The sequence below is a fragment of the Aythya marila genome, assembly GCF_965140915.1.
Source record: "Aythya marila genome assembly, chromosome: 8".
In the NCBI taxonomy this organism is placed as follows: Eukaryota; Metazoa; Chordata; class Aves; order Anseriformes; family Anatidae; genus Aythya; species Aythya marila.
In genome coordinates this window covers 13,441,376-13,466,088 of record NC_139049.1, presented here as the reverse complement: position 1 = coordinate 13,466,088, position 24,713 = coordinate 13,441,376, and the positions used below count along the sequence as shown (strand labels likewise).

General features: G+C 46.7%; 1 protein-coding gene across 1 annotated transcript in view; it reads right to left on the bottom strand.

Moving 5' to 3' along the window:
* LAMC1 (laminin subunit gamma 1) overlaps positions 1-20,820 on the bottom strand; it is a 62,217-nt gene extending 41,397 nt beyond the window's left edge. Inside the window, exon 1 of the mRNA XM_082765625.1 lies at positions 20,315-20,820. Within this exon, the coding sequence (XP_082621751.1) occupies positions 20,315-20,711 (397 nt within the window). The 5' untranslated portion in view covers positions 20,712-20,820. The remainder of the gene's footprint in view (positions 1-20,314) is intronic.
* Positions 20,821-24,713: the final 3,893 nt, after the last annotated feature.

Below are 24,713 nucleotides of genomic sequence, written 5' to 3'. Positions count from 1 at the left end.
ATTTGAGATTTTTTTCCTTCCTACTTCCTTTAAATTTCAAGCAAAATGTTTGCCAATTACCTACTCAGATGAGCACTTCTCATTTCTTAATGGGGCTTTGTCACTTCACCAACTGAAAGTATGAAGTTCTGCAAATCAGGAAATTCTAGATGTAGGGAAGCATCAAGTCCACAGACTTTAAACACAAGGATGTCCAATAAGAGGAACAGAGACGAGGAGACATCCCTTGATCCTACCCTGCACACTTGGTATAACCACTGAGTGTGATGTTCCCATGTTGTCAGATACAGAAAATGGGTGAGCCAGTCTCCTTTTTCCAGTTTTCCAGTTAATTTTGGACAGAGATGCATCCTCACTTAGGCTGTTTTTCTTCATAGCACAGATTTGTCCAAGTCTGATTTTTTTTTTTTTTTTTTACACAAATTATCCCACATGAACAGGACTATTGCTGAACTCCACAGATGGAAACAGATGCTGCCGCCCTCCATGCTGGCTCCACATCTCTCAGATAAATTCTGCACCTGCAGTAAAATAAATTCTGCATCGTGTGTAGCAAACATGGCAGAGGCGAGAGCAGCACTGAGGAACCACAGACCTCGCAGGAAATGGATGCAGGGAGGTCTGTGGCCCTGCCTGCAAGCAGCATTGGCACTTCTGTAGCGAACTTACTAAGAAATCAAAAAGCCTTTTCTTCGGGAAGGAACCAAGCCAGAGAAAAAAACATTGCATGCAACAGAGTTGGATGTTCTAAAATAGGTATATTTTCAAAAGTTTTGAAGAATTAAAACACTATAAACATTTTCCTCTGCCTGCACCAGACAGAAGTAGAACACAAGCCTGTTCCATACTAGCACCAGAGGACAGGCAGAAACAAAATGTTTCAGGCATTTTTCAGGAGCAAAGCTGTAAGGAGTTACCGATGTGGAGATCACTTCGCATGTAGCCGACCAGCCAGCACACTAGTGGCATCGCCCCATAAGCAGGCTGGGTAGAGATACAAAATATTTCACATTCAAGAAAAATCACTTGGCATCTTCCCTACTAGTTCTCTCTAGATCAGGAACCTGAAACTCTGTTCCTAGGCTCCAGACCAGTGCTAAAATAAACAGAAACCAGGCTACAGTGTCCAGACCAACTTCTTTCCCTAAAGCATGAAAGCCAGAAGTGTTCCTAGTGATATATTGCTTTAAGCAAAAATGTGTATTTTGGCAAAACTTCACTTAGTTGAAAGTACTCCGGCCTGCTCTTTGGACAGTAAAAAAGGAAGCATCCAGCTGAGAGCCCACTGCTATCTCTGCTCTCTGGAAAAAAAAATCAGTTTTGGAGCAAACAGTTCTGCAAATGAAACCGCATGCGCTATTTTCAGTGGAAAATGAAGTTTTCCTTTAAAGAGTACACACCTGTAGCATGCCTGAGGTTTGAAAGTCTGCCCAGGAGCAGTAGCTCCAGATAGAAGCCCTCAAGCAGAGCAGCACTCATGGGTGGCTCTGGTAAAGCTGCAGGATGGAGTCCCCGTAACAGAAATTTGAGCATCTCTGTCCTAGAACAAAGCTCTCTGTCGTGCCCAGCTCTGCCAACAAATCATGAACTTTCCTTCACCAAAACCCTGAGTGGATCTGAAGGTGAAACACCATCTGGATGTCAGGTCACTAGACAGTCTTAAGGGCATCCCTAGAGCTAGAACACAAACTCAGGAACCACCAGTTTCCTCCTTTCCTCCTTTGATTCACAACCAGTGCATCCATCAGTTTAATCTTCTACTTCTCTACCATGCCATTAAGCCTCTCAATGGCATAGAAAGGTAATGAATCTGTAGGTCAATTCCTGAAATACACGTATCAAAGCTTTTTTTTTTTTTTTTTTTTTTTTTTTTTTTTTTTTAATATAACCGCCTTCCAAGAGTGGTTTATAGACTACTGCTTACATTCTCCTCACTCTCATGCAACCTCCAGCTGTATCACATTGTAACAGCAGAGAGGTTTGTCTCAATTACCAATTACTACTTACTCCTATCACTGTTTGATAATTCAGCACAGAGTTTGGAAACATCTGAATTCATCTCCAAGGTAAATGCCTCAATCAGAAAAACAGGATGACCATCAGCTTCTGGCAATTCCTAGCTCTGCAAACCCTCATTTCAAGGGGCTGTGCTGCACTCAGGATATAAATCATTGGAAAAAAAAATAGGAAAAGCAACTAAATACCATTTTCATTTCTCTAATGGCCTCCTGTTCCAGAAAGGAAAATAAAAAAAAAAAAAAAAGTTTGCCAGGGCTGTATTTTTACATGTTCAAAGACAAGGGGAGGTTTCTCTCTGCCACTTACAGATTGATGTGATCATTTCCAAAACCAGGAGAGCAATCAAAAACTGCACGGAGAGCAACATGCAAGAACCCTGAGATACATGCAAAAGCACTTCATTCATAAAGAGCAGGATGAACATCTGAAAGCCAGGATGCACAAACAGGAAAGCCGCAGTCCCTGAAAACAATAGGATCAGCCAGGTCACCTTTCTGGGTTTTGCCACCAATTGTTTGCCTGTACTTTTGCAGAGACTGGAGAAGTTTAACATGTATGTGCCTAAGAGTGCTTTGTTTGGCTGGGGATCCCAGCACCACCACTGAAGGACACCTTGGGAAAGTCTTACATGAGGTATCCATTTAATAACTGGGGACAAGAACTAAAAACTGGAAGTCAAAACACAATCTACAGAACTAGTGGGTGACACCCATCACTGGTGAGCAAGAGAGGAAGGCATGACGAGCAGCTTGACTTTTCCTACTACCAATTCTACAACAGAAGCCACATCCCCTTATGTGGCCATCCAGCTCTGGAGGACGCATGCAAGTGCAAGCAGCCAGGTGAAGACCACTCATCTCTGATTCTGCCTTTTTTTTTCTTAAAAAAGTTTGATTAGCCACAATGCCATAGAAAAAAAAATTCTGAAATCTTTTTCTCTCTTTTTTTTTTTTCTTTCCAACCACACAAAATAATTACGTGCAAAATGGTGGGGGAAAACATTGAAAAAACTTGGCTATATCCAACTGACAGAGTTTCATCTTTTTTTTTTTTAAAAAAAAAAAAAAAAAAAGTCATACCCAGTGCGGTTGTGCCTCTGCTGCACACCAAAAGCAACGAATGGTTGTGAAAAGATTCCCAAGCTGGTATAAAGCTGCAAGCAGGAAGCAGATCTGAAACAAGGGGGTTTGGCAGGGAAAAAAGAAAAAAAAAAAAAAAAACACAAAGAGGAAATGGAGTCTTGTACGCAAAGAGGCAATGCAAACATGAAACTGAATACCAAGTCGTTGCTAAAGTTCAACCACTTCAAGTCTCAATTTATTCCACAGAAGTGGAAAAGGCCATGAAAAAATACTTAAAAAGTAAAAACCAAGTAACTGGAAAAAAAAAAAAAAAAAACACAACTAAGAAGCTTTTATCCCCCCCAGAGCTAAGTATCTGAAGCTTTCTACACCAACCAGGCATGAAAAATTCCCTGAGAATAAGCCAGCTGCCAGCTATATTCCCAATTTAGCACAGAAATTCTGTGACCTATGACAGTGAACATTTTGGAAGTTATTTCTCCACAAGGAGAAATAGAAACTTTTTAAAAAGTCTTACAGAAGCATGATACTCATTTGAACTCCAAAAAAAGAAACAGTGTTTTCTCACCAAAAAAAAAAAATCTAGTCTCCGTTAGCCTCCAGAAACGTTAAGATAATTCGCCAGCATTTGCAATTAATTGTTGAAGATAGAAAGTAAGCATGTGTGCTCCATCCGAACATAAGCCCACTTTGGCTACGCACCTTGTGAAGTCAGGATGGGGGCAATCCCACCAGGCTGCTGTGCCGTCACGGACCTGCTGCGTCCAAGAAAATAAAGAACTTTCCCACATTTGGAATAAAGCACAACCAGTAAATGACATTGACCCAGTTATTTATTTTTATAAGGTCATTTTTTTACACACGCTTCTTTAGGATCTCTTTATGTTACTACAATCATCCACTGAATAGGGTGCTACTGAGCCATATGGAAAAGAGTATCCTAGTCCTAACATGTAATGCAGAGTTTGGGTAAGGAAGCAAAATTAACTGTTCCTTGTCAACACACATTCTGCTGGACTGCATCTTGAAAGTCAGCGGATCCTATTAAATCAGACTGAACATAGAGGGAATCTTAACAATAGGTGCGAGGGGTATAAAACCCCTTGCAATGCAAAGAAAGAAAGGAGCAATTGCTACACTGCAAAAACCTGAATGTCAGCAAAAAGCCTCCCTTATTCCCACAACTATACATTCACCAGACTGGATTTTCTTTGACCATTTTAGGCAAGCTAAAAAAAAAAAAAAAAAAAGCAGCTTTTTACATTTCCCTTACGTTTGCCGTATGTCCTAATTTCTCGCAGAAGTGTGGTTCCACACGAGTTACAGATGACTTTCACAGCTGTGGAGGAGACAGCTGGGTACAGAATAATATCTGGCAAGTGCTGTGCAGGCTTGAGATAAGCCTATATATCTGCTGAAGCAATCAGCAACAGCACAATAAAATCTGTGTGGTCACCCTTAGATTTCAGCGATGACAAAAGGCAGATACCAACAGCTGACAGCTACTATGAAGAAGGCAATTTCAGACTGGAGGAACAGGAAACTTCCTCCATCATTTCGGGCGCTGTTTACATTTGGAAGCTCTTCTCTGCAGTAGCAACAGCCAAGGCGAGGCTGCCTGTGGCTTCAGTTTGTATTTGGGGACACAGCTCCATAGTGACTGAGTCCCAAGCAGCAGCCCTGCCTGCCTTTCCTTCCCTTCTGAAATGCTCACCTTCCCTTTGGGGCATGCTTGGTAAAGTTTGGGGTCCTGAAAAATTAATTTTTTCTAGTGCATACAGCTACTTCGACAGGTGGTGGAGGGGTGGGAATCATAGAAACTCACTTATTTGCTTTGGTTTCCTTCCATTTTGTTCTACTCTAGGATGGATACAAGGTGATCCAACCTTGTCTCAATCCTCTGCAGCTGACTTTACTGGGAAGGACTAAGTTGGGAGGTCTTCACCCAAGCTGCTGCCACGTCTTATCATTACTTGTATTTTATTTATTTATATTTATAGTCTTGCCTGCGGAGTGATGAAACAAGGAAAAAAGGATTTCAGCAGAGGAAGAAGTTACCAAAAAGCAGTTGGTGCCTCAGATACTATCTCAGGTTCTTCTTCTGACTATCTTTACAGCTGGTGTCCTCTTCATCACAAAAGGCAGAAGTAATTCAGAAATCCTGAGCTGTCTGTTATTTGGACTATTTGGCCTACATAATGGGTGGCAGCACACTGAGAGGGTAGCGAATCCAAAAGATGGTCTCCTCTTAGCGCAGAAAAGCAGCTCCTCGGTGCTGGGTCAAGATGACATCAGAGAGATCTTAAAAACGCAGCACTTCTTAAAATACACAGTATGCATCAGCTTCCAGCAAGCCTGTCAACACCAAAACAATAGCCCTGCCTTGAGCACTTCTATTTTTAACATTTTCCATCTGTGCACAGGACAACTATTTAATAAATCTAAGGGAAACAGAACTGAAGGAGTTGAAGGAACTTTTTCAGAGCAAACCCAATTAACATGAACACAAGCTGTAACCTCCAGCAGCCCAAATGCATCACAGGGATTCCTGAACAAGCATCACATGGCAGCCTCGGAGACAGGACAGATGCTGAAAACTGATGCCTGATCATCTGGGAGCACAACAGCAGGTGACAGAGTTGAGCCTAACACAAAGTTTCCTGTGTAATATGCTTGTGCCATGGAGCAAACGTCACCTGGCATGGCTGCCACAGAGAATGGGTGTTGTAAGGGAGCAGGGTGATCCTAAACAGCTTGTTATTCCATAGATGCACCTAATGCCTTGAATTTTCTTTAGGATGCTGAGGACTGTGCTGTAAATGCAAGCAGTACAAGAACACCTGGAAGCCCCCATGGATGCACAGACTACCCTTAGCGAACAAGCGTTAGCTTGAACTCAGCTCACGCTCAGACTGAGGACACTTTGCCCTAAAACGGTCACAAGCCTGCTGCAGTGGAAAGAAACTACGCATTGCACATCTAAAAACAAAGTTTATGCAGAGGTTTCAGCCCCTCCCCGTTAGCAGGGAGGAAGGGCCCAGGACCCCCAGCAGCAGCATGACAGTGGCCCCACGGCTTGAATGCCCCAACACCTTCGCACTGTTTTTCAAACCAAGGCCGTTTGGGGCAGCTTTCAAGTGTTATTCAGACAGGAGACAGTTGACAGCTCACCTCCATCCACAGCAGTGAGAAGAAAGGAGAAAAAAAAAAAAAGCTGCACTACAAAACTCTGCCCGCACTTACAAAGAAGTCTTTGGTAACCTGAATGAAGAGCACTTGCTCCCATGATTCAGGCACCACTACATGTATACAACCCTTATGTGCAGAAATGAAAGCTGTCGGGGTGTGTGCTCCATCCAAGCCCCTCACAACCCAGGAACCCAAGCGGGCAGGTGGCTCCTGCTCCCGGCACAGCGCCTCTGGTCACAGAGCCAGGGCCTGCCCCTCAGCGCCACTGGATCCTCTGCAGTGGCCTGGGCAGGAGCTGCTGCATACCTGCACAAAACTTCATAGCTCTAAGGGTTTTCTTGCTCATCGCTGTGTGGGTAGGACACATAAATGGAGAACTCTAAGTAAAGCCCTCAGGTATGCTAAGCTCCTTTTCCATCCCTCCAGGTAGCCACAAATTAAGTAGGTGAAAGTTGCATCAGAAAAAAAGAAAAAAAAATACTCTCCTTAAGACTAATGAATCCCGCTCATTTTCTGGCCCAAAAAGCATGTTTTCGGCCATTGGTTTTGCATCTGTATTCTACAAAGACTTGCAGGGCTGTGTCCTCCAAGATGGGTTTGCCAGCCGTGCATCCCTGGGGAAGGTTTTCAATAAAAGAAATGCTGACACAGCACCAACCTGGCCAGCCTGACAGTAATTCTGCAGGAGCTGTTTAAGCAGCTAACCCAAGGCACTGAGACACAACAGACATCTCCAGGCTCTGTTTGTCATTCAGTAGGTTGATTGGCTCTGGGATGGGTGTTGTCCAGCAGCAGCACAGGAGGCTTTTATGGGCTTTATCTCATCCATCACTACAGGAGCTCTTAGCCCAGAAAAAAAAAAAAAGTCATTACCTTATTAATATTAAAATGAGTGTATAAATGTAATTGTATTTGGATGCACCAGCTGATACTTCAGCATTATTTATGAAAATTAGGCTTAGTCTTCACATCAATTCATCTTAATTATGATGAACAGATTTAAAAGAGACACTATTGATCAATCCTTTGCCCCTGAATCTGCTTTCCAGAGCATCAAACAGCTGCATAAATATCACTTTGTCCACTTATTTTAATGGATTATTAATTTTTAAAAGTTTGCTTATGCAAAGTCAGCTAGAACAAGCTAGGACAGCTGAATCTCAAACTAAAATGAAGATGTTTTACATAAAGTAAAACTATGTAAGAATTCTGTGTTTAAGTCAGAACACAAACATGCGTATTTTATTTATGAAAACCCTTCCCCAGAAAGGCCCTATAATATCTCAACCTTTTTCCTAGGTTTGTCAGCTGAATGATCTGCATCCCTGTGGCAAGGCCCAAAAGAGAAATTTTAGCTTGCTCATTTCTTTCTTTTACTGAAGTCTGAGCATCAAAAGCTCTGAGTAGCTTTACATAAACCAAAGTGCTCACTTCTGATTAGAATTACTGCAAGGCTCTTTGTAAAAAAAAAAAAATCCACCACACTTTAGGGTGTTTCCAAAATCGACTGAAACTTGTGTAAGCTGTGTCCAGTCCCTGCCGCAGGCTGTGCATTCCCAGCACTTCTTCCCCTTCAGCCAGCACTTGCATGGCCCCAGGCACATTGCAGCAGTGATCCCCTTATCTCCAAACCCACCAAAAAGGTTATCTTTCGATCAAGGAAGCCACTAGGACTTGATGAAACAAGCTGAGAGGCTCAACCCAGGGCTGCAGATCCATGCCCCCAGCCCCAGCAGAGCAGCAGGAGTACCTTGGTGGCACAGGGACACTGCACCTTCACCTCCTGCCTCCAAAACAAAGCACAAGGCCACTGCGGGAACACTGCGCAGTGTTTCTGCTCTGCAATGTGCTGTCACAGTAACTGAGTGCAGAGACAGCATAAAAACTGCGGGAGTTGGGGAAGAAGGAAGGGAAAGAAGTAGGTGCACAACACAAAATGGTACAGCCTGGGCGAGGAGTTGAGCAACTCATGGACGTTGTCCATTATTCAAGCCAGAAGTGAAAGCCCAGGCTTCCTACAGAGCATCCTTATTGCTCGTACTTAATTTTGGAGGAGCTTAACAATGATTTGTTTGTTTTTTACCTTGCAAATGTTCTTCAAAGAAGAAGCGGTGTATGTCCTTTAGGCATGAGGATGGAAGGCATTCCTAGAATGATGTACCAACTATTTATTGATTCATTTTTAATTGCCAGTTCGGAATGACAAGTCATCTTTTCCAACAGCTTAAGAAACCTACTCTTTAAGTCTTTAAACATACTTTTCTCAGGGATGTAAAAAAAAGTACACTAAGCTAGGACTTAAATGTTCTTTCAACTACAAATGCTCACTTCTACTTCAAAGCAATGGTCTCTGCTACTAGAGTTTAACTAGTTTATCATTAACTGTGTGATAGCTTTTGATGTTCGACTCTAAAATACCTCAAACCATCACTGCTTGTCCTGGAGGCTCAAGGTATACCCCACCACTCAGCTTACATCTGAGAAGGCAGAAGTGGTCTTCACAGCTATCTTGAAGGGCCGGACACTTGGAAAATTTACCAAGATGTGGTGGTTTTACTTGGGTGGGCAGCTGAACTCCACCTCAACTGCTCTCTCACTCCCCCTCCTCAAAGAGGAAGGGGGAGAAAATATGAAGCAAAGGGCTCAAGGGTTGAGATAAGGACAGGGAGATCACTCAACAAGTATCATGATGGGCAAAACAGACTCAGAGTAGGGAGATAGTAAAATTTATTGGCTATTACTAACAAGCTAGAGAACTGAAAAACAAAGAAAAAAAAAAAAAAAAACCTTTCACCCATCCACCCTCTTCCACCTCCTCTCCCCAAGCGGTCCAGGGGAACAGGGTCTGCAGTCAGTCCGTAGCACTTCATCTCCACCGCTCCTTCACGGTCACTCTCTGCCCCTGCTCCCCGTGGGATCCCTCCCACGGGATGCCATCCTTCCTGAACTGAGCCTGCGGGGGCTGCCCACAGGCAGCAGCTCTTCAAGAATTGCTCCCACACAGCTCCATACCACAGGGTCCATCCGTGCTGGAGCAGTTTGCTCCTGACAAGTCCCCCACAGGTGGGCGACAGCTCCCCCGAGACCCTCTGCTCCTGCGTGGGCTCCTCTCCACAAGCTGAAGCTCCAGCCTGGGGCCTGCTCCTGCAGGGGTTCTCCATGGGCCACAGCCTCCTCCAGGCCACATCCACCTGCTCCACTGGGGGCTCCTCCACGGGCTGCAGCGTGGAGATCTGCTCCATGTGGGACCCATGGGCTGCAGGGGGACAGCCTGCTCCACCAGGGGCCTCTGGATTCTTCTCACAGAAGCCACCCCAATGGCCCCCCACTACCAAAACCTTGCCACATAAACCCACTACACAGGCACATATTTTTTGTTTCTCTTTTAAAAATGCACGGTGAGGCAGTCATTATTTCAGGCCTGACAAGACACCTTGTGCTACCACCTGAAGCAAGAGCCACTTCTCACCCAAGGGGTGGCCAAGCATCACGTACCTGATGAGCTGCCACTGTATTTAAAACGCCCTTCACAGGCATTGCGCCCGCTTGCCAAGCAAAACATTTTAGCAATCAATTAACTTTTCTGCTGAGTTTCCTGTGACAAAAAAAATGGCTTTCAGAAGTCAGCACAAGAAGAGCAAAAGCTGACAGACCACAACCACGTGTTTCAAGACAAGCTTGCCTCGAAGCACCGCGGGCAGCCAGCACAACTACCTGCACAAGGCGAAGGCTTCTGGAGATGGCACACGTCCATAGACGGACGTGCTTCATGCTCCCTTTGTGCTTTGGACTATTACCAATAGATTTCTTGGACAAGTCGGGACATGCACCAACCCTCAGAGGGGGCGATGAAGAAAGCTTTCCTGCGCTGTGCTAATTACACACAGGGAGCACAGACGTGAAAGTGAGCTTGAGAGGGAGCCGAGGGTTGGTTCATTTCACATCTGCACCTTCTGTGGGTCCGGTGGCGACACCGACTCATTTGCTTGAGGTTTCTTGGAGCCGGGCTCTCGTGGTTTCCCCAGAGCCACCAATGGCTTCCTGCGGTGGGATGGGGCACAGGGCTGCTGGGCTCGACAAAAGCCAGGGGGCTGCCAGCACTGCTGTGAATTTCAAAGAGTCGTGCTATTTAGTCAGGCAGAGTTTAAACTTTCTGGTACACAGTGCTAATGACACAGATTAACAACTCTAAACTGCATTCATTTTGCTGAACAACCTCTCTTCCCACAAACCCTTTCTATACACTGTGTAAGCACTCAATACCACTCCTGCCCATGGGATCACCCTTTCAAAACACATTTAATTCCCTCCCACTGTTTTCAAGTTAACGTAGATTTTTTAGGGGTGGGGAAGAAACAGAAAAGCTGGATTTGTGTGACAGAAAGGCTGGGGAACAGGGTCCCTCCCATCTGCCAGAGCAGCACGTTAATTTTCTACCAAGCGTTCCACAACAGAACAATGCCACAGCCCCTGAGGTTGCAAAACAGACGGCTTGGATGACATGAAAAAGGCTATTAATTCGCAGACAAATTAACGAGGAGACAGTTGGTACAAGGTTTGCAATAGGAAGAACCAAGCTTCCCTTCCTATGAACACTTCTGGCCTCTTCCATGCAATAGCTACTGACACTGTGTGCACAGAAATCAATGTCACCAGCCCAGACCACACCACGGCTGCAGCAGCGCATCCAAATCCTGGGCAGTAATAAACATTAACTTGGTTAAAACGTATGGAGAGACCAGAGCCAGCTACTCAAGCACACCCAAAAAACAAACCAGTTCCTTCCCTGGTGTGACCAAAAATTTCACCTCTGCTGGTGACTGCAATGTTCCTCAACAGCCAGAGCTGCAGCCGCATCACAGCTTCTCCAGACCGTTTTCAGACACTACTGTTGGGTGCTACGAATTAGGAGCAAAATATGATTTGTCATCAAAAAGCAGGATTTTTATTGCCAGGCTTGTACTCACAGAGAATCAAGGCAAGAAACCCAATTTGGGGAATCTTCTGATGATCTTCCCCAACACTACCTACATAGAGAGTTGAACACATTTTCCCAGATCTCTCTAAATGTATCAGTGGATACCAAATTAAATACCTTTTAATAGTCCCTTCTGGGGGACAGCTCATGAAGTTGTGCAATCCTCACCCAAATAAAGGCTGGCAGCAGTGCCAACAGAGCACACCAACTTGGGATGCTCTGAGTTTGGGATTTCTGGCCTTCCAGCACCTCCCAAGCTGATATGGACTTATTCTTACACAGCTCCTGCACCTTATGAGGGATGGAAGTACAGGAAAGTAAGGTCAGGAAGAAATCTGCAGCAGAGAAAATACCCCTCAAACTGACCAAAGCAGCTGTGTTGTAAGCAGTACTCCTGCCTGTTTGCCCTGGGTAGATGAGTGATGTGGTCTCCTCCCGGAGGCTTTCAGCCAGATGTTTGCAGTTCACACACAGTTCACAGCAGTAGGACTGGGAAGGTCTATGGTGACTCACAGTGACACATCAAACCTTCCACACAGGATGCCAATGATGGGGAACACCAATGATGGGGTCAATAAATGTTTCTTTTAAACTCATCTACTCAGACAGCTTCTAGTAATTTTTTCCTCATCCAGTAGCCTCAAATCTCCAGTGTTTAGAAATTTACCCATGAAAAGAAAAATGCATTGTTTATAACTGCCCTTTTAGGATAATAAACGACATCAATTACTTGCAAGAGAGCTCTAGTTTCAGATCAGTAGCTCTGCAAGTCATTTCATTGTTTCCTAGAGGCATTTACTACCATATGAAATATCAATCCCTCACGAAAACCACAAGCTTCCATTCCCAACCAGAAGTCAAGGACTGGCACCACGACAACCGACTTCAATGTTTTCAGACAAATTACCAATGGATAAAAGCCATTCCGTGTGAGAAAGTGGCAGCGTGTACGTACAGACGCATGCAGAGTCACTCTGCTCAGAGAGCAGAAGAGCAGTGATGTGCAATGCCAGTAATTTAACCAGTTAACTCATGCCTGCAGAGTGCCGGTCGACCTCCACTGAACATCCATCCCTTCCCAGTGCAGCGTGAAATCTCTGGAGAGGAGGAGCTGGGGGGCAGGGAGCAGGCTGGGAGGTAAAGCAGGCAGAAAGCTGCATTTCATTCAGTAGGGAATGATCACGGGAGTTTGGTTTATTCAGAGTTCAAGCATTTGCATGGCTAGCAAGAAACGCTTGCAAGCCTACGCCTGGTCAGCTCCCACAGACGCCCAACTGTCCGAGTGCCCAGGTAAGTAAGCTCAGCCTCCCTGTCTTGAGGCTTGCTCAGGGTTTTCCAAGTCTCACAGAATCATCTAGGTTGGAAGACACCTCCAAGATCATCAAGTCCAACCTCTGACCTAACACTAACCAGTCCTCCACTAAACCATATCACTGAGCTCTACATCTAAACATCTTTTAAAGACCTCCAGGGATGGTGACTCAACCACTTCCGTGGGCAACTTAACAACCCTTCTCAGTAAAGAGGTTTTTCTTAATATCCAACCTAAACCTCCCTTAGCGCAACTTTAGCCCGTTCTCCCTCGTCCTGTCACCAGGCACGTGGGAGAACAGACCAACCCCCACCTCGCTACAGCCTCCTTTAAGGTACCTATAGGGAGCAATAAGGTCGCCCCTGAGCCTCCTCTTCTCCAGACTGAACAATCCCAGCTCCCTCAACCTCTCGTCGGAAGACTTGTTCTCCAGACCCCTCACCAGCTTCATTGCCTTTCTCTGGACTCGCTCAAGCACCTCAATGATCTTCCTGCAGTGAGGGGCCCAGCATCTCCTCACTTCATGCTTTTCACATCTTCTTCCTAACCCTCCACACATTAAGAATCAACAGCGAGAAGAGCTGAGGTTTTATGATGAAATGATGACTAAAGAACATTAGGGCATCCAACTACGGTGCACTCAGAGTGTCCTAGGTGTGAGGAATCCCCTCAAATTACACAGCTCATGAACATCAGCACCAGGGAAATGGGAGCAGGAGGGAAGCAAAGCCCAGGCACACTGCAAGGAGCTGAGGAAAGGAACAGAAAGCCAGGGGCAGATAGAGGAGAGGGGCCAGAAAACACAAGAGTGAAGCCAACAGGGGGTCAGCAAGAAGATGAGAGAAACCATATGTGGTTGAATCACCAGATCATTCACAACTTCCATCAAGCAAGTGACTCAGCACTGCAAAACTGCACGCAGTACGCTCCTCAAGCCAGGCTAGTGGGAGCCAGGAGACCGACCCACCAAGGAACCCAGAGAAGGTCCTGAAGCACAGGAGACACCAAGGCAGTGGCAGGGAGGCATCAGCACCAGAACCAGAGCAGGGAGAGCTGGACCACACCGTGCACAGCACAGCAAGGAGGCAGTACCGGCTCCAGCAGATGCAGATATGCAGGATACCCACAAATAAACTATGCTCGGGAGCTCACAGGCAGCAGTGTGGCCTCTCTAGGGCTCATCCCCCGGGACTGGCTGTGCAGCCTAGCTCACTGCAGGGGACTGTCGGGAAGAACATCCCACACAAAATCCCATAGGATGGGACATGCAGAGGACTGCACATGAAAGAACCATAAATAACCAACATAATTGGAAACGAACCACAGAAGTCCCTGGACAAGAAAGATTTCTTTTCACTTAGTTAAGCAATTTTACTTAACGCTATGATGCCAAGAAGCATTTTTCCAGAAGGGAATGATTTTTCATCCCATTAATCCCAGTAAGAGATAGTACCAACACAAACGGAGCATTTAGTTTACAGCATAAGAAAGTATCACAAAAAGGGACTGCTTATCCCTCTTGAAGACAGAGGTTCGATACAACCATTTCCTTAAAGCCCCGAGAGAGACGTTATCTTTGAATTAAAAGAGCTGCTTTCCAAAACTATATACATTGAAGCAAAATATACAAGGAAAGGAAAGAAAATCCTTTTTACCAACAAATCTGCTCAGGATCCCTGGCACTTTTCCCCCCTCAGAAATTACTCAGCCCACGTGCCAGGTGCTCACCACGGCAGAACCAGGCCTTTTCTGGTGCCCAAGGAGGCTGAGCTATAAAGCAGACCTTGAAAAGATAAATCACAAGATGAAAGCAATTTGCTGAGAACTGGACTGCTGCCAACTTGAGACTTTGCCGAGTTCACTCGGCCCTGGAACAGGGGAGAGAAGAAGTGCCACGGAGAAACCATGCGGCCGCGCGCACACCGTCCACTTAGACATGGAGGGGCCAAGGAACAACAAGCCCTGTCATCAAGCAGATCTTGATGTGTCATGGAATTTAGGTGTTTTGTTTTTAGAAGATTCCCAAGATGTAGCTGGCCTTTCTGTCAGGAAGGGCCGAGCCCCCCTTCCAGCTCAGCCTGCCCAGCGTTGGGACCAACTCTGCACCCAGCCTTCCCTCAAGAGCATCCCACGCCCCTGACGCTGAACTGGGGGATTCCCTTGCTGCCCTCCCAGAAGATGTGGCACGCAATGCAAAGCAAGGCCAGATAAACTGTTCTCCAAGTACTTCTCTCTGCAACAAAGACAAGAACACTACCGAGAGCTGATCCACAAATCCACAAACCCCATGTCTTTGCAAGATCTCACTACACCACCTCACCAAAAAGCTCACAAACCTTCCCCTTCCCCCACAAAACAACCATGCCCCAAAACAAATGCACAGATAAACCCTAAAGCTATCTGGAATTCTGCCTCCTATATAACAAGATAATACTGGCTTACCTACACACAAAAAAATCCTATAATAGTTTTTGGATACTATTTCTGAAAGAGGAAATTTTGAAATTCTCCATTAGTGAACACAGCTGTGTTGTGTCAGAACTGCAGGCATGATTACCACTGGAAACTTCTCTTTGATGACTATCACATTGGAATATCTGCAACAAGTAGAAGCATGGAAACCAGGAGAGCTTTGCCACCCAGTTTCAAAACAAAATGCTGAAGATTACTGAATAATACATAGGGGGCTTGGGGGTTTTTGTTTTTTAAGTCATCTCTCAAATAGGGCTGGACCAGCAGAAAAGAGATTAAAGACTGAGGCTGGGTGGTTTGCATTTAACTTAAATAAAGTTTCCTTACCATTTCTGTTCCTTTTTGCAGCTGAAATCTCCACCACTGTAGGAGCTTCTGTAGAGGGGAGAGTCTGAGAACTTGCGATGTGCTCCCTCAGAAGTACGCAGTGCCCCCTGTGAAGGCTCACAGCACGGTACCAGCCCGTACCTGTGGCCTGGCAGGCTGTGGGAGGTAGCCTCACCCCCACGGCCCCGCTTGACAGCCGTACGCTTCTGCGGGCAGCAGCTTTCTAACCTCACAGCACAAAGGGTGTGCTGAGCACCCAGCCAGAGCACTCGTCGGTGCCGATGGGATGGCCAACGCCGCCCTCGCACGAGCACGTTGCTAGAAAGAAGTCGCTGTGACGGCAGCAGAACAGGGACGGGCCCCTCTCACACACCCAAGAGCAGTCGGTCGCATCCAGCGTGCAGACAAGACACGGCAAACACGGTCTAATAATGCACCTGCTTTCACAGGCACGCAGGGCAGACCACCACCAACGCGCCCTCAATCTCACGCCGCTCACAGACTGCCATGGGCCGACAAACCAACCCCAAGTCCATCCTCAGGGAAGGCCTTTGCCTTAAGCTGCTGAAACATCACAGCGAGTTTGGAACAGAGCTAGCATTGCCACAGGTCCTCGACACAGGCACCCACCCATGCTTGTCCTTCACCTACAGCCAGTGAATTTCCCTGGGCTCACCGTGCCTGGGCCAAAACCAGGCTTGTGCCACAGGACAGCTGAGGCCACGCAGCTCCTGCAGCCTACGGGGCAGTTACAGAACTCATGTTATTTTCTGAACCAACTTTAAAATGCATTGTGCTAGCCACTAATAAGCAAGACTCGATGAAGAAGAGACACATAAGCGTAGGCTGACCTGATTTTATCCCACATGCCAGCTAAGGCACAGGTAGACAGCAGCCAGCCCGCGCGGGAGCTACCACAGCACTACCAGCAGCAGCAATCAGAGCACCGGGGCCCCAAGGACATGAGCGGTACCAGCACTGCCCTGGCAAGAGCTGCATAATGAAGGACATCAACGCTATGCTCTTTATGCTGCAGTTTAAGTATTATGGTAAACCAGAGGCTGCAGATCAGTGTCATTCTTCATTTCCATGAAAAGCAGCGGCCCGAGATTTTCGCTTGCAGCCTTGCCAAGGCCAAGCCAGCCCCCTGGAGCTTTGGGCTGCAAATCAAATGCTACTGAGCAAACCAGAAATTTTTCAGTAAGCTCAGCAAACAATAGTTTCCAAGATTTAAAACTACAAAAACAGCTATGTGTCTGTGTCAAAACTGGTGATTAATCCTTCCAGCAATTCAGGGCAAGCACCACAAATAGCAGCTATTTCTGCTGCAAAAACACCACCCAATCGCAGCTCGCTCCATCCCCTAAAATAAGTGCTCTGCCATGTATAGTATTCCCAAATGCCTCACTGCCATCAGCATCCCAAGAAGGACGCAGGACAGAGGAATTGGAGAAAACTTTGGAATTTAAGGAGTATGTGAGTAGCGATAAACAGCTTTAGAGCTACTTTATATAACTGCACCGAACAACTGCTGGCCACTAAAAAAACTGATCTCTTAACTACTCATGTTGAAACCTGCAAAATGTAAATCAAGCCTTTGTGAGGCCAACTAAAATAGAGTCCCCTCAGGGCTCTGCAAATACCACAGAGAAGGCACTGGAGCACTGGGCAAGCCATTCCCAGCCCAGGTCCAACAACGTCTCCCGAGGATTTCCCAACAAATTGCACTGCTAAGGTGCTGTGTTCGGCACAGAGGACTCTTCCAAATTAAATGGCTTGCACAATAAAAAACCTTTACTGAAGAAAGATTATAGATGCAGGATAAAGCCCCTGCAGAAGGTAATGCGGGTCAGGAACTGAGCTCCTCAGCCTGCCCCCTCCATGCTCTGCTGTTTGGGAATAACCAGCACCATGCTGGGTGAGCCCGCTTGCTGAGTAGGCTCTCACCTGAGTAGGTAGTGAGAGCATCCCCTAAAAGCCCTAATTTGAAAGCCAAACTAGTAACTGAGGAGGATCTTAGGCTGGAGTCACAGTGTACTTGGGCACTCACAAACCTGGAGTGCCTACGTAAGTGCTAGGAACACTCTGCCAGTGAATCAATCACCTTTTCTCAGGGTTTAGTTTTAACTCCTTATGCAAACCTTTACGTGCAAACAACCCACTTGCTTGATTTAGTTCCATGCCTGTTTCCTAGGAAGGCAGCGCCCGGCCAGCCTGCAAGGTTTCACCAGGACAACCTGCGGTGACTGCTTGCTTCCCAGCTGCATAACTGAATACTTGAGTTAGGGCACGTTTTGTGGCCCTTCCTTTAAAAAAAAAAAAAAAAAGCTGCCTTTCTGTGCTTAAAAAAAAAAAAAAATCTCTTCTGCTACAAACAACTGGCAAATCAAACTGAAGCTGAACATAAAAGCTGGCATCTTGCCTGGGTTTCCTTGCAAATGCCTTCAAATGGCAGTCATGCCCCAAAGTACACTTCGCAGGCAGAGTATATATAACCAAGCATCGGTACTCTCCTCAAAGCCAAATAAAGGACTGAGCGGTTAGAAAAGGGGGAGGTGAAGGAGCCTCACAACCCATTTCTCCTAACAGCCAGGGGCTTTAATGAGTTTTCTTTATCTTACATTGACAAGATGCCGACCGTCATGGAGAGGGGTGCTTACAGACCAGCCTGCAGCACGGATTTCAGAAGAAGCCACGAGCAGCAGGGCTCAGCTCTAACTGTGACCCAGCCCCACAAACACAGCTGACATGTTTGTTACAACAGACAGTGCAGAGGAAGATTGGACAGAAGCAGGACTGCTTGCAGCAAAGCTGCCGGTGTGCCGAGGATGGATGCTGCCCCTTCATCCAAGGAAGGAAATGCTGGGATCCCAACAGCTGGAACCAAGCCTTTGCCAGCACCGGGAATAGTCCACACTTCTTCTTGTCCTCTTCTTCCAGTGTTTAAAGCTTTACCCCAAGGCTTTGTTTTGCTGCATGAGGGGTCTAACTAGCAAAGCCGTACTAAAACATGCACACAAAGTGCTGGGGAGATGCCAGGACTGTCCCAGTGCTGCAAGCAGAAGTGAACGGCACAGGCTGTAAAAACGATGGGACTCTGACTTCAGAAACAAGCAAAGACAACTACCTACACATCGCAGCGTCTCAGCTTCCACACTCAGCTTAAAAGACGTCATCACTTCCCTGAAGTCCCTGATTCTTGGAATGCATGGGAATAAGGGGGTAGGGTGGCACTGGAAAAAAGGAAGATTACTTTGGGCAAGGCTCAGATAGAAAGTACTCAGCCTCAGGAGCTGGCAGCTGGAGGAAGCAAGGGGATGCTTTTAAGAAAGTGGAAGGGAAGGTCATGGCGGTGCGCTCCTGCTCTCACCCATCAGCTCGCTTACATGCGAACCAGAGACACGCTCACTTCTCCAGAGCTCTCGGGGAAAGGCTCTTACTTGGAGGGCCTTGGTGCTCTTTCATACGAAGATAAGAAGCATTTATGACTGCTGATAGCCATTTCTAGAAGGGGTGGTAATTTCCCCTCTCTTCTGTGAGCATCATAATTTTTGGGCTGAGACCTCCTGTCCACACACACCTGCAACTTCATAATGCTGATCCACGCTATTCTCTATACCAAGCTGCCTGCTAGCATCCAATTCCCAAGCTAAGGTTTTTAAACTTGACGTGTAAATTCTTAGAATTTCCAAAGAAGTTACAAGGCCCAACAGCCTGCTTTCACATGTTGACAACAGCCTTGCAACTCTTATTTGCCTTCTGCTGTGGCAGGAAAACATTACCCTGCTCTGCACAGGCCGAACATCATTGTACGTTAATCAAGACATCCCAAGCTGGCAGAAACTCAGCGCAGGACAGCATTTGCAAGCTGGAGGCACAGAGGGGATGCTGCCAGCCCTGAAGGGGCACACAGCAGTGCTGAGCAGCCAGGATAGCAGCACTTTAAAAGTAAAGGCAGCTGCAGCATCAAGTGGGTCCTTGGAGATCATGCAGAACCAGCTGTGTAGAAGGGCTTCATGCCCCCAAACGCCTCACAAAACCATACAACACCACCTGCATAAGTAGCTTAACACTTCGCTATTAAGTCTTCTTAAAATTAACTCCTGCCACCATCAAGCCTAGAGCAAGTACCTCATAGTTGGGAAGGCAGCTTTCCCTTAAGACAAACCCGAAACCCATGTGATTGACAGACACCACATTGCAGTGCCACAATATTGATTTGCCAGCGATGTTTTAAAGATGGTGTTTTCATGAAAGACACGAGCACACTTCTTCAAAGCCTGGGACACAGCACATCATTTGTTCCAGTATGTTAGAAAAGTGGATTGTTTTTCAAATGATACACACACACAGAGCTGCACAGGATCAAATGCAGCAGTAATGCAGATAAGCCTATAAACTAAGGTTTACCTTGATATAAAGGGTTATGATGATGATCTAAGGTTTACCTTAATATAAAGGATTATGATGATGTTCTATTAATAAATGAAATCAACTCTTAGCTTACTGCTTTCTCCAATGACGAGAATAACAATTCCCGATGTACAAGAAGTAAAAACTAAAGCAGAAAAAGAGGTGTTACTGCCCGCCCTAACCCAAACGCGCTCCCCTAGCCCCGGTAACGCCGGTGTGCTCATCGCAGCGCTCCCAACACGAGGGGCTCTGCAGGTGGGTGCAGCCGGCAGGCGCTGCTGCCAGGGGAGCCCACGGCTCGCCTCCATCACATGAGACACGGGCGCATCCCACCCAAAGGTCCCGAAGCCCAACGCCCACCTCCCCGACCCCAAGCGGGGCTGTCTGCAGGACGAGGCGCGTCGCTGGGCTCCGGGGCGGGGGCTGCGGGCGGCACGCCGGGGCCGTGCGGTTACCCCGGTTAATTAGCGACCCCTCGGCGACTCCCCCCCCCGAGGGGCTGCTGACCCCGCGCCGCCTTACCCAGGTGCAGGGTGAGGTTGACGGCGGCGGGGTGCTGCACGCCGGCCAGCATGCTCTGGCTCTGCCACCAGGTGGTGTCGGCCTGGCTGTTGTAGTCGGTGAGGAAGGCGGCGCCGTGCCGCAGGTGGGGCTGGGCGGCGTCGCAGAGGTGGCACGACTGGGTGACGCCGGTGACGCCGGTCTGCACGCAGTACTCCTCGGCCGGCGACCCGCACGTGTTGGTGGCCACCACCGTGGCGTTGAAGGCGGCGTTGACGAACTCGGGCATGCAGCGCTGCGGCCGCCCGCTCCGCTCCTCCGCGCACTCGTCCATGGCGGCGCCGCAGCCGCGGGGCAGCGCCAGGGCCGCCAGCGCCGCCAGCACCAGCGGCAGCGCCCGGCGCCCGCCGCCGCGCATGGCGGCGGGGCTCGGGCCGAGGGGGCCGGGGGGCGGCGGGGGCTGCCTGGGGCCGCCGCGCAGCTCCGAGCCGCCGACTCGCGCCCTGCTCCCGCTGCGGGCTGGGCCGGGCCGCGCCGCCGGGCGGAGCCGGGCGAGCTGCCGAGGGGCGGGCGGGCGGCGCGGGGCAGGCCGGGAGCTGCCCCCGGCCGCCATGGCCCGGCCCGGCCCCGCCGCTGGAATGCGGGGAGGGGGGGACGGGGGCGGCCGCGGAGGGGAGGCGGAGGGCGGGGACCCGCGGCGCGGCGCCGCCCGGGGGGCTCCGGGGCTGGCTGCAGGCTGCGGGTCCCGAGCCGGAGGGGTGCTGCTGACAGGAGGAGGGGGCGGCTGGGCTGGGAGCACCGGAGAGCACCGAGTCCCCGCGCTCGGTTCTGCCCACCAGAACCCGCTTCGTTCCCTTGGCCGCGGTTTCTCCCCTGCCACGCGTGTTTGTAACGCTGCAGCGGAGCGATGCGGCCACGCTTTGCTCACCCAGCTCGCGCTGATCTCGCCAAAATCAGAATTACACCTCCGCGAGCCTGAGCTGTGCTCGCTCTTCAGCGCCTTACCTGCTGAAACAGTCCGTCAGCTTGGAGCCTAGCAAAGCATCCCAGCGTGTTCCCCGTAAATACATTGCTTTTGCAACACACAAAAATAAATAAAATATTCTTTTCCCACTTAGCTATTTGAGCTCACATAAATGAAGCAGGTTTTAAGCAGTTACCAATTGCCATCTTCATGTATGAAAGTGCACAATTCCTTTTCCATGGAAAAGGCTCCATGTTGTCAGGGCTTACAGCCCAAATCTGTTTCATTTAGGCACTGGGAAACCCTTCACTGCTGCCAGGTTACTGACCCGGACTCGAATCTGAAAGGGAAGGTGTCACAAGTAATAATTCTGGGGTCAGTATTTATCTGGTGCTGATAGAGCAGGACAGCCAGGTAACCTCTCTAACTTTCCAGTGCTTACAGGGCGAATAACAGTAACAGTACCTGGGTCAATAAATTCTTGTGACTGGAAAATCCCACGAAGTAGAGTGAGTCAAGCTGTGTGGGAGGAGTTGCCTGAAAGGAAGGAAGGACTGCTAAATAGATAGGACTTTAGTCTGGGCACAACAACAAAACTTACAGGTAACCACCAAAAAAGAGCAAATAATATTTGTGGATAATGTTGGTAACTGTGCTGGGCTTAGACAGCATGGGGATAAATGAAAGAATAGTGAAAAAATGACATGGCAACTTCTTTGAAAGCAGGTTCAAGTATTCAAGCACTTATTGCCCCAAACTGCGCTAACTGCAATGATACCAAGGCTCAGAAAAACATGCTCTGTATTTAGCCAAGAGGTGGTCAGGAAAAAATATATAAAGATGACTGTAAAAAATGGCACTTTGTTACTTTAATTCTTCTTTGAGGTACTCAGATTAAATTAAATGAATGAGAGCAAGAGGGGAGAGAGTCAGAACAAAGAGATGAAATGCGAAAAAGCAAAAGCACCATAAAAACCTGAGAGGAAACAGCCTTTATTACAGTAGCACCACTTACAGGAAATAGAAGAAGAAAATGGCTATTTTCTTTCCATGTGATCAACAACAACAACAAAATTGCAACAAGGTATTGTACATCCACAAGCAGTTTGAAAGAAAGTAGAAGCACAGTTAATCTCTCTCCTTCCACAGCAGCTCAAGGAAAACACTAACACACCTACATAAAGAGCCTTTTTACTTTTCTGCAAGGAACAGATGAGACATGCTTGTCTTGCAGAATTAAATTAAGTAGATACATTTGACCCACTTGGGGTTATAAAGTCCAGAATGTTTCTAGTAAGCATCACAGGACAACACACATTTTAAGTTTTGGTCTTCCCATACTCATTTATCTTCATTAGTTGTTCATACAAAAAATTTCAATGCACATGCTAAGGAAAACTGTTCACAAGTTTTAGACTGTCAAAGCTGAGCCCGGTTGCTCCATGGGTCTCAATTTTTAAAACAGGTTGTTAGAAGTTATTCCCACAAAGAAAAACAACAAGCATGAAAACTGCTCAACACCTAAACATTTCACTGCATACTTTTATGTCAGTTTACACAAAAAAACAAATGACAGAAAAGCCCTGTGCTATCAGTCTTATAACCGGAGAAGGCACCCAAGCGACCTGATGTTACTTTTCACAATCTGCCTGTTCTGGGAGATGTAGGAAGAAGTTTCCAGCAGCTGCATTTGAACAATTTGCCTCTCAGGCTGGCACAGCCAGCAGAGGAAGTGTGTGCAGTGGTGGGAGATGAAGCACACTTGGCTCTGCCCTGCCGTGACCCCCATAACGCAGAGGCTTCCCACAGGCCCGTCTACTTTTCTCAGTGGACACAATCCAAACAACAGTAATTACAGCAGACATACACTCCCCGTCCACCAAATAAACAAAAACACTTAAAAGAAAGCAAGTCAGCAGATTTGCCACAGGGTCAGTACAAAAAAATAAAATAAAATAAATAAAATAAATTCAGAAACGCTGGTTGACAAAATTCAGGTGGCTTTACAGGTATATGTGAAAAGAAACCACACTGCAGTTTTCTGTAAGGTATCAGCAAACACAGAGAAAACCTGCTCTAAGCACTTTGATTTTATTAAGATAAAAGCAAAGTTTTAGGCACTCTTGATTTTCTGTATAAAGTTGAAATCTTTATTTTAAAAAGTTGGCTTAAATATTTTGACTGACAATTCCAGCTGGGATAATCTGTATAATTACACTGAAGCATACAAAATGCTGCAAATTTTAATCAACTGATCCATCATATCTTTCTAGTGTCCGAAGTGAAACAATCGAAGTACAAGGTGTGATTTCAATTCCATCCCTGCCAGCTCAGCACTGCTTCAGTCTTGGCATCAACTGCAACAACAAAAAAGCTTGATTTCTCCAGGCAACAACCTACAGGCATAGCTGAAACTGAAGAGAAAAGTTTTGCCAGAGTTAATGTACCTCACAGTTTATTACAACAAGGATTGCAGGAACTGCAGATGGGGAACTACTTTAAGGATCTAAGGATATCTTTCCACATGTAATGCAACAAATGCAACTTAGAACTAATGCTAGAAGTGCACAAGAAATGCAATTCTGTATTACGATATGGTTTAAGGCCATCCTGCTTAGAGAAGTCCTGCAATCAACAATGGGTCTGCAGAAAATGTGAATTATTCTGGTAAATGTCTGAGGTTTCAGTATAATCTTTGTCCACTATCAACAGCAGTAAAAGTAAAGAATAAACCAGATAACTGTGCTAGTTACTAAATAGTTATATATATCATGGTTTTATGGAAGCAGAGAGTTACAGCATTTATAAATAAATCTGGAATAGAAACTGATAGCTGTGAAAGCAGAAGGCGTTTCATAAAGTGTTTTATTTAAGTCTGACTTTCTAGTCACTCTTTTGCAGATTATCCTAAATAAGCCCATGCAGCAACTATCGGTAGGTGAATAAAAAAATCTCTAAATGCATTAATGAAAAGTAATCTGCTTCTTACAAGTTTCTGCAAACCCGGGAGAAATGGAGAGAGAAGCATATCTATTCTGGAGTGGGTCTGGGATGTATCCTAACCTTCTCTTGTAAGACTGTAATGTGGCAAAAAAAAAAACTAAAATGAAAATTAAAGATGAAAGGACTGTGCAGTTTTTCATCTTCATATTGTGGATTCAAACACATCCCATCCTTTAAACAAAAAACACTTTTGCTTAATAGCTGTTTGGTGGTGTGTATGAAATTAATTAGTAATCTCTGTTTTCTAGCAAGTGAGAGTTATCTTCTATCTTTATCCTCTCTTTCCATTCCCTTCTCCAAGACCTCTACTTGCCTGACCACAATGAGTTCCTGCCTTTGTAAAGCTCACTGACGACTGCGAAAGGGGCACACATGGATGGGTGAGTTCAACCTTGAAACATCCAGTGAACTTCTTAGAGATGAGATATTCCTCAACGCTCCTCTTCTCCCCTT